Source organism: Patagioenas fasciata, chromosome 30 (assembly GCF_037038585.1).
Source record: "Patagioenas fasciata isolate bPatFas1 chromosome 30, bPatFas1.hap1, whole genome shotgun sequence".
Lineage (NCBI taxonomy): Eukaryota > Metazoa > Chordata > Aves > Columbiformes > Columbidae > Patagioenas > Patagioenas fasciata.
The window spans coordinates 2,347,146-2,362,941 of NC_092549.1; the positions used below are offsets into that span (position 1 = coordinate 2,347,146).

At 65.9% G+C, this 15,796-nt stretch overlaps 1 protein-coding gene across 4 annotated transcripts; it reads right to left on the bottom strand.

Annotated features, from left to right (window-relative positions):
- Positions 1–1,242: 1,242 nt before the first annotated feature.
- PEAR1 (platelet endothelial aggregation receptor 1) lies at positions 1,243–13,965 on the bottom strand. Of its 4 annotated transcripts, none has more exons than XM_065857532.2 (23): positions 13,845–13,965; positions 12,136–12,228; positions 11,931–12,035; positions 11,510–11,610; positions 11,345–11,437; positions 10,528–10,774; positions 10,326–10,440; positions 10,108–10,244; positions 9,402–9,614; positions 8,697–8,871; positions 7,779–7,899; positions 7,540–7,703; positions 6,977–7,079; positions 6,751–6,897; positions 6,543–6,671; positions 6,332–6,460; positions 4,903–5,031; positions 4,614–4,829; positions 4,437–4,543; positions 2,855–2,966; positions 2,598–2,672; positions 1,606–1,794; positions 1,243–1,488 (listed from the first exon to the last, which is right to left on the bottom strand). In XM_065857532.2, the coding sequence occupies exons 2-23, from the start codon at positions 12,225–12,227 to the stop codon at positions 1,337–1,339; spliced, it is 3,051 nt and encodes a 1,016-aa protein (XP_065713604.1). In that variant the 5' UTR covers position 12,228; positions 13,845–13,965; the 3' UTR covers positions 1,243–1,336. The 4 variants fall into 4 exon arrangements, with proteins under 4 accessions (XP_065713604.1, XP_065713603.1, XP_071656474.1 ...); XM_065857531.2 differs by having other exon boundaries at positions 1,597–1,794; XM_071800373.1 differs by lacking the exon at positions 13,845–13,965 and adding an exon at positions 12,509–12,669 and having other exon boundaries at positions 1,597–1,794.
- Between the last annotated feature and the right edge of the window lie 1,831 nt (positions 13,966–15,796).

Consider the following 15,796-nt stretch of genomic DNA (forward strand, 5'->3'; position numbering starts at 1 on the left):
GTTCAAGTGCTGGGTGGGGACTCCATGAATGTCCCTGGGGGGAGTGTCCCGGGGGAGATCCCAGGTCCGGGGTCCCCATGGGGTGCGGGGGTTCCCATGGGGTCCCATGGGGTGCGGGGTCCCCGGCCCGGCTGCCACCTGGGTCCTGCCTGTGCCCGTTCCCGTGGCAACGCGTCGGCCGCGCGGCTTCGAATTGCTACGGCGCCTGCGCGGGGGCGGGGCTTGCCTGGAAGGGGCGGGGCCAGCGCTGGCTGGGTGGGGCTGGCACGGAAAGGGCGGGGTCAGTCTGGAAGGGGCGGGGTCAGCCGGGAAGGGGCAGGGGCGGGGCGGAAGGGGGCGGGGACTGGGCAGAAAGGGGCGGGGCCTCCAGCTCTGACACCCGACAGCGGAACGGGGGGTGCTGGGCATGCTGGGTCCGTGCTGGGGGCACTGGGACCGTACTGGGGGCACTGGGTCAGTACTGGAGCACTGGGTCCGTACTGGGAGCACTGGGTCCGTACTGGGAACACTGGGTCCATACTGGGAACACTGGCTCCATACTGGGGGCACTGGGTCCATACTGGAGGCACTGGGTCTATACTGGGGATACTGGGCCCATACTGGGAGGACTGGGTCTATACTGGGGGCACTGGGTCCATACTGGGGGCACTGGGTCCATACTGGGAGCCCTGGGTCCATACTGGGAGCACTGGGTCCATACTGGGGGCACTGGGTCCATACTGGGGCACTGACTCCTTACTGGAGGCTCTGGGTCCATACTGGGAGCCCTGGGTCCATACTGGGAGCACTGGGTAAGTCCATACTGGAGACACTGAGTCCGTAGCGGGAGCCCTGGGTCCATACTGGGGGCACTGGGTATGCACTGGGAGCACTGAGTCCATACTGGGAGCCCTGGGTCCATACTGGGCGGACTGAGCTCATACTGGGAGCACTGGGTCCATACTGGGGACACTGGGTCCGCAGTGGGAGCCTTGGGTCCATACTGGGGGCACTGGGTCCATACTGGGGGCACTGGGCTCTGACCGGGCTTGTACTGCGGCCATCGCTGGGCAGTCCCTGTGCCTTTGCTGTGGCCACTGTTGGACCCTCACTGGCCTTTTCCCGGGTCATTATGGAGCCCATCGCTGGCCCTTTACTGGGCTTACTCCTGACCCCATCACTGGGCCATCACCGGGCCACCATGGTTCCCTCCCCCGGTGCCATCGGGCCCGTCCTCCCCAGGGACGAAACCACAGCCCAGGCTCACACCGCACACACCCCTCCTTTATTGATCCCCCGGCTGGGGACAGGGACAGCCCTGGTGGCCCCTCCCGGGCCGGTCCGGTCCCCCGGTCCCTCAGCGGCCCTTCCTGCGCAGCGGCGGGGAGGGCGGGTGGTGGCGGCTGGGCGGCACGTCGTAGTGACTGGGGATGTGGCTGTTCTTGGGGGAGTCGTAATGGCTGGGGGGCGGCGGGGGGGTGACACCTTCGGCCCCCCCGGGGCAAAGCTCTGCAATGAAAAGATGTTGTGAGGGGCCGTGTCCCCCCCGCCATGCATCCTGTGTCACCGGGACTGTGCCCCCCCCCCAGGCAAAGTCACCAGGGCCAGGGGACCCACCGGCCGTACCCTCCTGGGGTGGCTCCTCGGGGACCCCGATCTCGGCGTACGACATCTCCCTGCGGACCGGGGACTTCATCTCCATGTAGCTGCCCTCGGGGGCCTTGGCGCCGGGCAGGGGGGGCTCCCTGATGGTGGCGTAGGGGTTCTCGCTGGCCAGGGAGCTGCCGCTGGCCCCCAGCCCCTCCGGGGGGGTCTCTGGGGGAGGAGGAGTCAGGGGGTCCCCATGGCAGGGAGCGCAGGGGCGAGGGAGCAGCCGTGTCCGGGTTGTGTCCCGGTTGTGTCCCAGCCCCATTCCTTCCCCATCCCACCCCCGTTCCATCCCCTTCCCTGTGTCTGTCCCTTCCCATCCCATCCCATCCCATCCCATCCCTCTCTCATCCTCTTCCCCATCCCAACCTTGTCCCACCCCTGTCCCTTCCTCATCCCATCCCTGTCCCAACCTCTTCATCATCCCCATCCCTTCCTGATCCCCATCCCGTCCCATCCACATCCCATCCCATCCCATCCCATCCCATCCCATCCCCATCCCTTCCTGATACCCATCCCATCCCAGCCCCTTCCTGTCCCATCCCATCCCGTCCCCTCCTCATCCCATGCCATCCCATCCCCATCCCTTCCTGATCCCAATCCCCATCCCCATCCCATCCCCATCCCTTTCCATCCCATCCCCATCCCTTCCTGATCCCCATCCCCATCCCCATCCCATCCCATCCCATCCCATCCCCACCCCCATCCCCATCCCCATCCCCATCCCCTCCCATCCCATCCCACCCCATCCCCATCCCTTCCTGATCCCCATCCCCATCCCATCCCATCCCATCCCATCCCATCCCATCCCATCCCATCCCATCCCATCCCCATCCCTTCCCATCCCATCCTATCCCATCCCCACCCCCTCCCTTCCCAATCCCATCCCATCCCCATCCCCATCCCATCCGCATCCCTTCCTGATCCCCATGCCCATCCCATCCCATCCCCTCCCCATCCCCTCCCTGTACCTTTCCCATCACACGTGCCCAGGCTGTAGCTGTAGCTGTAGCTGTAGCTGTAGCTCCGGTCCAGGTTCCCCCCACCTGGAAGCAGGTACATGTGGCTAAGGGGACAGGTTTGGGGTCCCCATCCCCTACTCTCCATCCCCTCCCCAGCATGACCGAGCTCCACCCAACCCACCCCAGCAGCTTTCTGGGGGATCCTTAGCACGGAGGGGACCCAGGTGTCCCGGCTCCAGCCAAGGTCCCCACCCGCTCCCCCTTACCCCTGGGGCCCAGGGCCGGTGCCCCCAGGTGCTTCCAGTCAGGCGGCAGCGTGGCGTTGCCATCGGGGCCGTACGGTCTGTCCACACCAGGGAAGAGCTGGGTGCCGGGCACCTGGGGACACCCGGGGGAGGGTTGGCCATGAGGCTACCGGCAGCGGTGCCGTGGCACGCCGAGCTGTGCCGTGCCGTGCTGTGCAACACCGCGGTGCACTGTGCAGCACCATGGTGCACTGTTCAACACTGCAGTGCACCATGAAACACTGCAGTGCACTGTACAGCACCATGGTGCACTGTTCAACACTGCAGTGCACCATGAAACACTGCAGTGCACTGTACAACAGCACGGTGGATTATGCAACACTGCAGTGCACTGTGCAACACCACAGTGCACCGTGCGACACTGTGGTGCACCGTACAACACCACAGTGCTTTGTACAACACCACGGTGCACAATGAAACACTGCGGTGCACTGTACAACACCATGGTGCACTGTACAACACCATGGTGCACTATGCAACACCACGGTGCACTGTACAACACCACAATGCACTGTACAACACCGCAGTGCATTGTACAACACTGCAGTGCATTTTACAACACCACAGTACACTGTACAACACCACGGTGCACTGCTCAACACCATGGTGCATTGTACAACACCACGGTGCACTGTTCAACGCCACGGTGCACTGTGCAACGCCGCGGTGCACTGTACAACACCGAGGTGCACTCATCAACACCACGGTGCACCGTGCAACACCACGATGCACGGCACAACACCATGGTGCACCGTGCAACACCACGGAGCATTGTGCAATACCACGGTGCACTGTACAACACCACAGTGCACAATGAAACATTGTGGTGCACTGTACAATGCCATGGTTCACTGTACAACACCATGGTGCACTATGCAACACCATGGTGCACCGTACAACACCGCAGTGCACTGTGCAACACCATGGTGCACTGTACGACACCACAGTGCATTGTACAACACCACAGAGCACCACGCAACACCGCGGTGCACTGTTCAACACCATGGTGCATTGTACAACACCACGGTGCGCTGTACAACACCACAGTGCACTGCTCAACACCATGGTGCATTGTACAACACCATGGTGCACTGTACAACACCACAGTGCACTGCTCAACACCATGGTGCATTGTACAACACCATGGTGCACTGTACAACACCACAGTGCACCACGCAACACCTCGGTGCGCTGTACAACACCATGGTGCATTGTGCAACACCACAGTGCACTGTACAACACCACAGTGCATTGTACAACACTGTAGTGCACCATGCAACACCACGGTGTGCTGTACAACACCATGGTGCATTGTGCAACACCGCATTGCACTGTACAACACCCCGGTGCACTGTGCAACACCGCGGTGCACCGTACAACACAGTGCTTCACTGTACAACACCCCGCAGCCCCACAGTGCACCTCACAACACCGTGCTGCGCTGTGGTGCATCCTGCACCCCCACACCACCCTGCACCACGCTGCACCGGCCCCGCGGTGCACAGTGCCACAGCGCACCATGCCGCGCCACGCTGTGCCGTACCTTGAGCGAGCTGGCCCTGTCCGGGGCGCCGGGCGCCGGCAGCGTGCACTGCGACAGCGTGTGGTAGCTGGGGTTGGAGTAGTAGTGCGTGTGGCTCGGTGGCACATCTGCGGGGACACGCGTCAGCGGGGCCACCGGGGCTGGGGCCGCGTCCCCGCAGCGCGTCACCGCGCTCACCTGGCACCATGTAGTCGGACGTGTCCGTCTGTCCCGCCGTGTAGGCCACGGCCAGGTGCCGGCTCTCCTTCCCCTTCTGCCGGTGACGGTAACACAGCCCCATGGCCACCGCGGCCACCAGCAGTGCCACCAGGGCCACCAGGCTGAGCACCACCCCCAGGGAGCTGTAGGCTGCCGGGGGGGCCGGTACGATGGTGTAGGGCTGCTCAGGGGTCCCTGTGGGGTGGGGACAGTCCTTAGTGAGGGGCAAAGACCCCGGTGGGGCCCCCCCTGCTCTGCACCCACTCACCGGTCTCACAGTGGGGCCCGATCCTGCCCGGGGCGCAGGGGCACGTCCCGCTGGCCGGGTGGCAGGTGGCGTTGTGGGGACAGCGGCAGAGCTGCTCACAGCGCAGCCCGAAGGTCCCGGGGGGACAGGCTGGGGACACAAGGGGTGGGGGGACCGGATGGATCCATAGTGCTCAGGAGCATGTAGTGCCATACTGGACCACAGAGTTCCATACTGGGACTGTACAGCTCCATACTGGCACCACATGGCTCTATAGTGTGTGGGAACATATATCTCCATACTGGGACAATACAGCTCCATACTACCTGAGACCATATAGCTCCATACCAGGACCATATAGATCCATACTGTCTGGCACCAGGTCACTCCATATTTGGACCATGGAGCTCCATACTGCCCAGGACCATGTGGGTCCATAATGGGGAAATATAGCTCCATGCCTGGGATGGTGACACTGCATACTGGGCCCATATAGCCCCATACTGGACCCATACTACCCAAGACCACATAGTTCCATAGTGGAACTATATAGTGCCAGCCTGGGCCCATGCAGCTCCATACTGGGACCACATAGCTCTATATTCGGACCATATAGTTCCATACTGGGACTACATAGCTCCATATTGGGACTACATAGCTCCATACTGGGACCATATAGCTCCGTACTGGGACCATATAGATCCATACTGGGACAATATAGCTTCATACTGGGACTACATAGCTCCATATTGGGACCATATAGCTCCATACGGGGACCATATAGTTCCATACTGGGACTACATAGCTCCATATTGGGACTACATAGCTCCATACTGGGACCATATAGCTCCATACTGGGATCATATAGCTCCATGTTGGGCCCACACAGCTCCGCACTGGGACTACATATCTCCATATCGGGACCATATAGCTCCATATTGGGACCATATAGCTCCATACTGGGACCACATAGCTCCATATTGGGACCATATAACTCCATACTGGGACCACATTATAGCTCCATACTGGGCCCACATTATAGCTCCATACTGGGACCGTATAGTTCCATACTGGGACCATATAGCTCCATATTGGGACTACATAGCCCCATATTGGGACTACATGGCTCAGTACCAGGACCATATAGCTCTATACTGGTGCCATATAGTGCCATAGTGGGCCCGCACAACTCCATACTGGGACCATATAACTCCATACTGAGACCACACAGCTCCATATTGGGACCATATAGTTCCATATCGGGACCATATAGCTCCATATTGGGACCACATAGCTCCATATCGGGACCATATAGCTTCATACTGGGCCCATATACCTCCATGGTGCCCAGGATGGAGCTGGGTGGGGGTGACCACGTGTGTGTTTCTCTCTCACCGCCCAGGCTGGGTCGGGGGGTGCAGACCCCGGGGTGTCCCTTGCCAGGCTCTACCTTGTGCGCAGAGCATCCCCGTCCAGCCGGGCGGGCAGCGGCAGGTCCCCTGGGCCGGGTCGCACGTCCCCCCGTGGCGGCACAGGCAGCGCTGGGCGCAGGCGTCCCCCCAGGTGCCGGGGGTGCAGGCTGGGGAGCGGGGGCCATGAGTGGGGTTGGGGTCAGCCCCGTTCCCCACGCCCCCCCCGGCCCCCCCAGCCCCTCCACTCACGCTGGGCGCAGCGGGGGCCGTGCCAGCCCGGGGCGCAGAGGCAGGAGCCGTTGGCGGGGTGGCAGGAGGAGCGGTTGGCGCAGGAGCAGCTCAGGGCGCAGCGCTTGCCGTAGCGCCCCGGGGGGCAGGCTGGGGGGGACAGGAGTCTCAGCCCAGCTTCTGGACGGGGCGGGTTAGGAGCAACACGTTGTTTTGGGGGGACACTCACGGCGCTGGCAGGTGGGGCCGCGGAAGCCGGGGGCGCAGGTGCAGGATCCGTCCTGGGGGGAGCAGGTGGCCCCGTTGTGGCAGGAGCAGGGGGAGCGGCAGCCGCGGCCCCAGGAGCCCTGGGGACAGCTCTGCTTGCACTGCGGCCCTGCGGGAGGAGGAGGAGGAGCAGCGATGAAGGCCAAGGGCTGGTGGCACAGCGGGGTCCCCCCGTGGTCCCTCCTTACCCATCCAGCCGGGCAGGCAGTGACATTCTCCCGTCACCGCGTCGCAGCCGTCGGCGTGGGCGCAGTCACAGCGCTGCCCGCAGCCCCCCCCGAACGTCCCGTTCTGGGGGACGGGGACAGGTTGGGGAGTCAGCACAGGGGGTGGTGGCACCGAAGCCAAATGCAGGCAGCACCGAATCCCAGTGCAGGGAGCACCGAGCCCGGTGCGGGCAGCATCGAACACCAATGCAGGCAGCACCGAACCTCAGTGCAGGCAGCACCGAACCCCGGTGCGGGCAGCACCGAACCCAGTGCAGGCAGCACCGAACCCCAGTGGAGGGAGCACCGAGCCCGGTGCGGGGAGCACAGAACCCCCATGCGGGCAGCACCGAACCCAGTGCAGGCAGCGCCGAACCCAGTGCAGGCAGCACCGAACCCCAATGCAGGCAGCACCGAACCCCAGCGCGGGCAGCACCGAACCCCAGTGTGGGCAGCACCGAACCCCAATGCAGGCAGCACCGAACCCAGTGCAGGCAGCACCAAACCCCAGTGCAGGCAGCACCGAGGCGGCGGGCAGGACTCACCGGGCAGGGCTGCAGGCAGCGGAGACCCTGCCAGCCCGGGGGACAGCGGCAGGTCCCGCTCTGGGGGTCGCAGGGACCCCCCCGGGCGCAGTTGCAGCTCCGGTTGCAGCCGGGCCCCCAAGTGCCGGCGGGACACGGCGTCGAGCAGTCGGGTCCGTGCCAGCCTGCGGGACGAGGGGACAGCGGAGTGGGCACGGGGACGGGGACAGGGACCCCCTATCCCCCGGGGGGGCACCCACCTTCCTTGCAGAGGCAGGAGCCGTCCAGGGGGGAGCAGGCCAGGGCGTGCTGGCAGGAGCAGCGCCCCGAGCAGTTGGTCCCGAAGGTGTCGGGGGGGCACAGGGAGGAGCAGTGCTCGTCCTGGGGGGTAAGGGTTTGGGAGGGGTGCAGGGCAGCCGAGGTTGGGACAGGACACAGGAGTCTGGGGACCGCCCCCCGGTCCCTTCCTCCTGACATCCTGGTGCTGGAGGGAGAGCAGGTGACCCCAAAACCCCCGCCCCAAACCACCCAGATCCCACTGTTCCCACAGTGATGCTCAGACCCCCATGGTGTCTCCCCCAGGACCACCCAGACCCCACTCTTCCCATAGGGATGCCCAGACCCCCATGGTGTCCCCCCAGCACCACCCACCTCCACATATCCCCCCAGACCCTCACATCCCGCCCCCAGCACCACCCAGATCCCACTGTTCCCATAGGGATGTCCAGATCCCCATGGTCCCCCCCCTCAAGCACCACCCAGACCCCACTGTTCCCATAGGGATGCCCAGACCCCCATGGTGCCCCCTCCAGGACCATCCAGGCCCCACTGTTCCCATAGGGATGCCCAGACCCCCATGGAACCCCCCTAGGACCACCCAGACCCCACTGTTCCCATAGGGATGCCCAGACCCCCATGGTTCCCCCCGCCCAGGACGACCCAGACCCCACTGTTCCCATAGGGATGCCCAGACCCCCGCATCCCCCCCTCAGGACCACCCAGACCCCACTGTTCCCATAGGGATGCCCAGACCCCCATGGTGTCCCCCCCAGCACCACCCACCTCCACATACGCCCCCCCCACCCCCGCATCCCCCCCAAGACCACCCCGACCCCCACTCTCCCCCTAGGGATGTTCCATGCTCTGCCCCAGGACCCCGTGCCCCCCCAGCCGCGCACCGTGTAGCCGGGGGGGCAGCGGCAGAGCCCGGTGGTCCCGTCGCAGGCCCCCCCGTGCAGGCAGAGGCAGCTCTGCAGGCAGCCGGCCCCGAACGAGCCGGGGGGGCAGCTCTCGTTGCAGAAGAGCCCGGCCCAGCCGGGTTGGCAGACACAGTCACCCAGCAATGGGTGGCAGCTGCGGGGGGGGCACTCGCTCAGCATCCCATTGCTCCCAGTATGGGGCATTGGGAGTACTGCCCCGGGCGGGGGGTCATGGATTAACCCCTTCCTGGGCAGCCAGCAGCCTGACTTGGCCGACAGGGATAAGGGGGGCGGGGAGGGACAAGGATGCTGGGGGGGTTGAGGATGCTGGGAGAAGGTGAGGATGATGGGGGGAGGAAGATGATGATGCTATGGGGGGAGATGAGGATGCAGGGAGAGGATGATGAGGGTGCTGTGGAGAAGATGATGAGGGTGCTGGGGGGAGGATGATGAAGATGCTGGGGGGGTGAGGATGATGGGGGGAGGAAGATGATGATGCTGAGGGGGAGATGAGGGTGCTGGTGGGGGGAGATGAGGATGTGGGGGAAGGATGATGAGGGTGCTGGGGGGGTGAGGATGATGCGGGGGTGAGGATGCTGGGTGAGGAAGATGAAGGTGCTGGGGGGGTGAGGATGATTGGGGGATGATGAAGATGAGGATGCTGGGGGACGGGGGGGGTCCCACCTCTGGCTGTGCTGGGGGTGGCAGAGGCAGCGGCTCTGGCAGTGGAGGCCGTAGAGGCCGGGCAGGCAGCGGCGCTCCTGGCAGCGGCTGCCCTGGAAGCCGGGGGGGCACAGGCAGCCCCCGTCCACGTGGAAGCACTGGCCCCCGTTGTCGCAGTCGCAGCTCTCCCGGCAGTCCTGCCCGTAGCGCCCCGCCGGGCACCGCTCCCGGCACCTGCGGGGACAGCGGGTGACACGGCCCCGAGCCCCCCACAGCCGAGACCGCCCGGCTCCGTGCATGTGGGGCTGGGGTGGCCCTGCCTGCACCCACACCTGCACCGTCCTCGTGTGTCACATCACCCGTGTGTCCCCTCCCTCTGCACCCCCATCTCCCTCCGCCCCCATCCCCTGTGTTCCTGTCCCCTGAGCTCCCATCCCCGTGGGCCTGCAGCCCCCCGCCTCCTGTACCCCCATTTCCCTGCCCCACATCCCCTGCACCCCATCGCCCACCCTGTCCCCATCCCCCTGTGCCCGCACACCCTTGTCCCCACAATCCCCTGTCCCCCCATCCTCCCAATCCCCCCTGCACCCCATCCCCGCCCCATCCCCATCCCCCTGTGCCCGCACACCCTTGTCCCCCCCCAGTCCCCTGTCCCTCCATCTTCCCACTCCCCCATACGCTCCCCCCATATCCCCACTGCCCCCCATGCCGCGGTGCCCCCACTCACTGCTCTCCAGTGAAACCGGGGGCGCACTGGCACTGTCCCCCCTGGGGGTCACAGTGGCCCCCGTTGTGGCAGCGACATTCGCCCTGGCAGCCGGGGCCGAAGCGCCCGGGGGGGCACGGCATGGAGCAGATCTCCCCCTGCGAAGGACACGGGGGTCAGCAGGGCAAACTGAGGCAGGAACTGCGTTGGGTGAGGCAGGGGGGTCACAGCCCACCTACCATCCATCCGTGGGGGCAGACGCAGGTGTTGGAGCCGGAGGGGTGGCAGATGCCCCCGTTCTGGCAGGGACAGGGGCTGTCACAGGATGTCCCCTCGGGACATGGCACCTCGCAGCTGTGGTGGGGGCGAGGGGTGAGCGGGCGGCAGGACCCCCACTTTAGGGGTGCCATGGGGGGGGCAGAGCAAGGAGCCCCGACTCACAGGGGGCCGGTGAGCCCCGGGGGGCAGTGGCAGGCGCCGGTGGAGGCGTTGCAGGGGGCGGCGGGGGGGCAGGGGCAGGGCAGGCGGCAGCCCTGGCCGTAGGTGCCCGGGGTGCAGGGCTGGCGGCACTGGGGGTCGGCGAAGCCGGGGGGGCAGGAGCAGACCCCACTCAAGGGGTCGCAGGGGGCCCCGTGGTGGCAGTCGCAGCGGCGCTCGCAGCCCGGGCCCCACGAATGCTCGTCACACTCTGCAGGGGGAGACCACGGGTACCTCCCCACCCCGTCCTATCCCCATCCCATCCCATCCCACCCCAGCCCAGCCCATCTCATCCCCATCCCATTCTCCATCCCATTCCCATCCCATCCCACCCCGTCCCACCTCATCCCATCCTCTGTTCCATCTCCATCCCCATTCCATCCCATCCCATCTCGTCCCCATCCCATTCTCCATCCCATTCCCATCCCATTCTCTCCTCCATCCCCATCCCATCCATCCCCATCCGATCCCATCCCATCCCATCCCGTTCTCCATCCCATTCCCATCCCATCCATCCCCATCCCATTCTCATCCCATTCTCATCCCATCCATCCCCATCCCATCCCATCCCATCCCATCCCATCCTCCATCCCATTCCCATCCCATCCTCTGTTCCATCCCCATCCCACCCCATTCTCTATCCCATCCCTATTCCCATCAACCAACCCCCAGACCACCCCCCCCAGTTCCCAGCCCTCCAGGGACCCCCAGTACCCCACGGACACCCCCAGCTGGGGGTCCCCACTCCGTGTCCCCCCCAGCCCCCCGCAGGGTCCCTCACCGCTGGAGCAGTCTGCTCCGCGCCAGCCCGGCTCGCACTGGCACAGCTCGGGGGCCACGCAGCGCCCGTGGACACACTCCTGGCTGCAGCGCGCTGCGGGACACGGCGGGGCTGAGCCACGGTACGGCCCCCAGGGACCCCCGCTCGCCCTGTGCCCCCACTCACGGACGCAGGTGTCCCGGCTCTCATAGTAGCCCAGGCAGCACTGGTAGCGCCTCCGGTAGTCGGTCCGTACGGCCTGACGGTACTCGGTGCGGTACACGATCCTGCACCCCCCCAGCACTGTCAGGAAGGGGACAGCCCCCTCCGGCCCCCCAATGGCCATGGGGACACCCTGCAGTGGGACAGTCCCCTCCAGCCCCCCCGTGGCCATGGGGACACCCTGCAGTGGAACAGTCCCCTCTAGCCCCCCATGGCCATGGGGACACCCTGCAGTGGGACAATCCCCTCCAAAGCCTTGGGGACACCCTGCATTGGGACAGCCCCCTCCAGCCCCCGCATGGCCATGGGGACACCCTGCAGCCCCACACCAGGACCCCATGGCCCTCTGGACACCCTGCGGTCCCTGAGGGAGGGGGTTTCCCACCTCTGATGTGCGCAGGGCATGGGGGACCCCAGCACCCCGGGACAGGGCTCGGGGGAGGACACGATGTGGGGTTTGGTGTAGGACTCCTTCACCGCCGCCGTGAAGCTGCCGGAGGAGAGGACACGGGTGACCGCAGGTCCCAAAGGGGATCCCTGCCACCCCGCTGCCTGCCACCCGCCACCCAGTCCCCCCAGTCCGGTCCTACCTCTCCCAGTAGCTGCAGACGTTGGGGTCGCTGGGGCGGAGGGCGGCCAGCAGCCAGACGTGCATCGCCAGCGCCGCGGCCCGCAGCACCATCCTGCACCGGGAGAGCCGGCTCCACCATCCACCCGCTGCATTCCCGCTCCCCACCCACCGCCCCCGGCCCCGGCACAGCCTCCCCGCGGGGCTCCGCATTCCAGTGTGGGCGAACGGCCCCAACCCCGGCCCGGGCCGCTGCCAAGGGGAAACTGAGGCACGGCCGCTCGCAGCCTGGGCGGCCCCACGCAGCCCCATCTCCGCATCCCCGGACACCTCGGGGACACATCCCAGCATCGCCGCCTTGTCCCCCCACCCTGCGGGATGCTGCCGGGGGATACCCGGGGTGTCGGGGGGTGCTCGGCGCGGCCGTTCCCGGCGCTGGCCCGACGCCGCGTGGCCCCGTTTCAACCCGTTCTGTGTTTATTCCCAGTTGTGTTTCCTGGATCCGATGCTTTCTTGCTCAACACAGCAAGGGTCCGGCTTTGCCGGGGCGGCTCCGGGAGCGCGGCCAGCCGGGGGGCCGGGGCGGGGGGCAGCACGGCCCCAACCACCAGCCGGGGGGCCGTATTCACCGGATCGCATTAAACGGTTCTCCGGTAAACACCCAGGGAGGAAACAGAGGTTTCCTGGTCGGCACAGCTGGATTTACGGCCCCTTACGCGCCACTCCGACCATGAGACACCCCAAAGGTGTCACTCCCAGCGGCTCCCAGAGTCACCAGGGCCGTGCTGTGGTTTGGGGACAAATAAAGGCTGAGGGAGGGGGCAGAGGGAGCGACTCCCCCATCGTCATGGAGTACATACAACCGTTCAGTGGGAAAGTTTCTCCCCATTTCCCTTCGGCTCCCGGCGGTGAGGAATTAATTGCTCATCCTCAGCCAAAACTCCCTCCCCTGGACCGCTCCTCCACACACCCTCCCACCCCGGGGGACAAAACCGGGGGGACCCCTGAGCCCTTCCCATGGCCCCATCCCCTGCTCCAGCAAAGTGGGGGGCTCGGGGGGGGGTCCCAGCGCTGCTGCCAACAACAGGAACTGCCGGGAGATGCTGGCAGGAAAAGCGAGGAGTCATCAAAACACGCCGGCGCGCCCCATCTGCTCCTCACCGAGGGGCCCGGCCGCGGGGAGCAGCCCCCCCAGGGTTGCTGTAGGGGCAGGGGACACCCAAACCCAGCACTGAGCACCCCAGGGGTGCCCCTGAGCACCCCCCGAGCAGCATGGGGAGCAGCGCCTGCCGGTGGCGGGGTGCGGCGACCGGGGCAATGGTACAGGATGGAGGGACGCGGTGCTGGGGACACGGGGGGGACACGGTGCTGGGGGCCCCCCAGAGCCGCTATCTCTGCCCCGGCGCTTCCTCTGCCGCAGCCCCGGGGCTGACGCGTTTCCTCCGGGGGTGCGAACCCGCGGGGATGGGGCGGCTGAGGAGTGGGGTTGGCTTGGGGTCAGGGTCAAGGTCAGCGCTCGGGTGTCACAGCCCCATCCCACGCCCCACCTACCCCCCACCCCGCCGCTGTCCCCTCACCCCGGTCGTGGGAACCTGCGACACCCCCAAACCGCCCACCACAGCGCTGGGGACCGTCCCCTCCGGTACACAACCCCCAACCCACCCCCCAGGCAGCGCGTCCCCTCGGACCCCACGCAGCGGGGCGACCCGGGACGGGGACAGTGGCGCTCACCTGGCCGGGGCTGCGGGGCGGGCGGGCTCGGGGTGCGGTGGCCCCGCGGGGCGGCCTGGCCGAGGGGCTCGGCCGGCCGGGCCGGCGCAGCGCGGCCGTCGGAAGCGGAGGGAGGGCCGGAGCGGCGCTCAGGAAGTTTGGACACAGAGACGACTACGGAAAAGGGAAAAAAATCAACAACTTTCGGGTTTTTTTTTCCTCTTCTGGCCAGAAACCAGCGGGTTTAGAACAACAACATCACCGGGGCCGCTCACACATGGTGAGGGTGCAGGGGGGGTCTCGCAGCCTGGCTGTGGGGATGGCCCACCCGGCCCCTCAGCCCAGTGCCGATGGCCGGGTCCGAGGGTTGGAGGGTGTCCCTGTCGCCGGAGGGTGTCCCCATCGTCACCCCAAGAGCAGGGTCAGCCCTGTCCCCCCATGGCCGGTGACCCCGGGACTCTGTGCAGGAGCGGATGGGGGCAGGGATACCGCTGGAGGCAGGGATCTCCGTGCCGACCCCCGTTTCTCCTCCCCAGAGGTCCCCACATGGCACTGACACCCATGGGTGCAGTGTTGATCCCGCAGGGTCCATGCCAGCAGACGAGACCCCCAGTCGAGGGGGCTGCAGCTCCCGCAAGGTGCAGGGGCAGCGGGGGATGGAGGTTTCCATCGGCTTAACAGCAGCATCTGGTGGCAACGTGGAGCAGAGCCCGGGCCTGGTGCCCAGCATCCCGGACACCCAGCATCCCAGCATCCTGGGCACCCAGCATCCTGGGCACCCAGCATCCCCCCATCACAGCATCCCAAGCACCCAGTATCCCAGGCACCCAGCATCTCCCATCACAGCATCCAGGGCACCCAGCATCCCAGCATCCCGGGCACCCAGCATCCCAGGCACCCAGCATCCCCCCATCACAGCATCCCAAGCACCCAGTATCCCAGGCACCCAGCATCCCCCATCACAGCATCCCGGGCACCCAGCATCCCAGCATCCTAGCATCCTGGGCACCCAGCATCCCAGCGTCCCGGGCACCCAGCATCCTGGGCACCCAGCATCCCGGGCACCCAGCATCCCCCCATCACAGCATCCTGGGCACCCAGCATCCCCCCATCACAGCATCCCGAGCACCCAGTATCCCAGGCACCCAGCATCCCCCATCCCAGCATCCCGAGCACCCAGTATCCCAGGCATCCAGCATCCCCCATCCCAGCATCCAGAGCACCCAGCATCCCAGGCACCCAGCATCCCAGGCACCCAGCATCCCAGGCACCCAGCACCCAGCATTAATGGGACCTCTGGCCGTGTGTTTCTCCCGCATTCCTCTGTCCCAGGATTCCTGGTGCTGCATCAGCCTCATATCCCAGAATCCCTCTCCTTGTGTCACCCCCGGATCCCTGGGATCCCGGCCATGTGTCCCAGCTCCATCCCGGGACCCTCAGCCACGTTTCACCCCCCTCATGGTGGGATCCTGCCCACGTCACCCCCGGGACCCCAGCCAAGCATCTCACCAGCACGTGTTGCCCCCCCATGCCCGGCCGCCCCCTGCTCCATTAGCTGGCCTCAACTGATGTCAAGGCGCCGTTAATTGCCTCTCCTCGTTACAGTAATAGCTCTAATCACTCATAACGATTTTCACATCCCAGCGCAGTTCACCCGTTCCCCCCCAGCCCACCGGGGGGCTCCATTAGGATCAAGCCCACCTGCAGCCGGGGTCCCCAAAACGCTTCCCGGAGCAGGGCCGGGCACCGAGATCGCAGGGGCAGAGGGGTTCTAGGCTGGGGACATCGGGGTTGGGACAAGCTGGGGACATCCAGAGCCAGGGCCCTGGTGTGGAAGTGACCCCCCAGCTCTGCTGCTTTTAAGTAAGGTGTCCCCAGGGTGACGGGGAAATATTGCTCGGGGACACTTGAGCAGCACTTCAGCTCCACCTCATTAGCGCTGAGATGCCTTTGCAGCCCCCCCGAGACCCCCA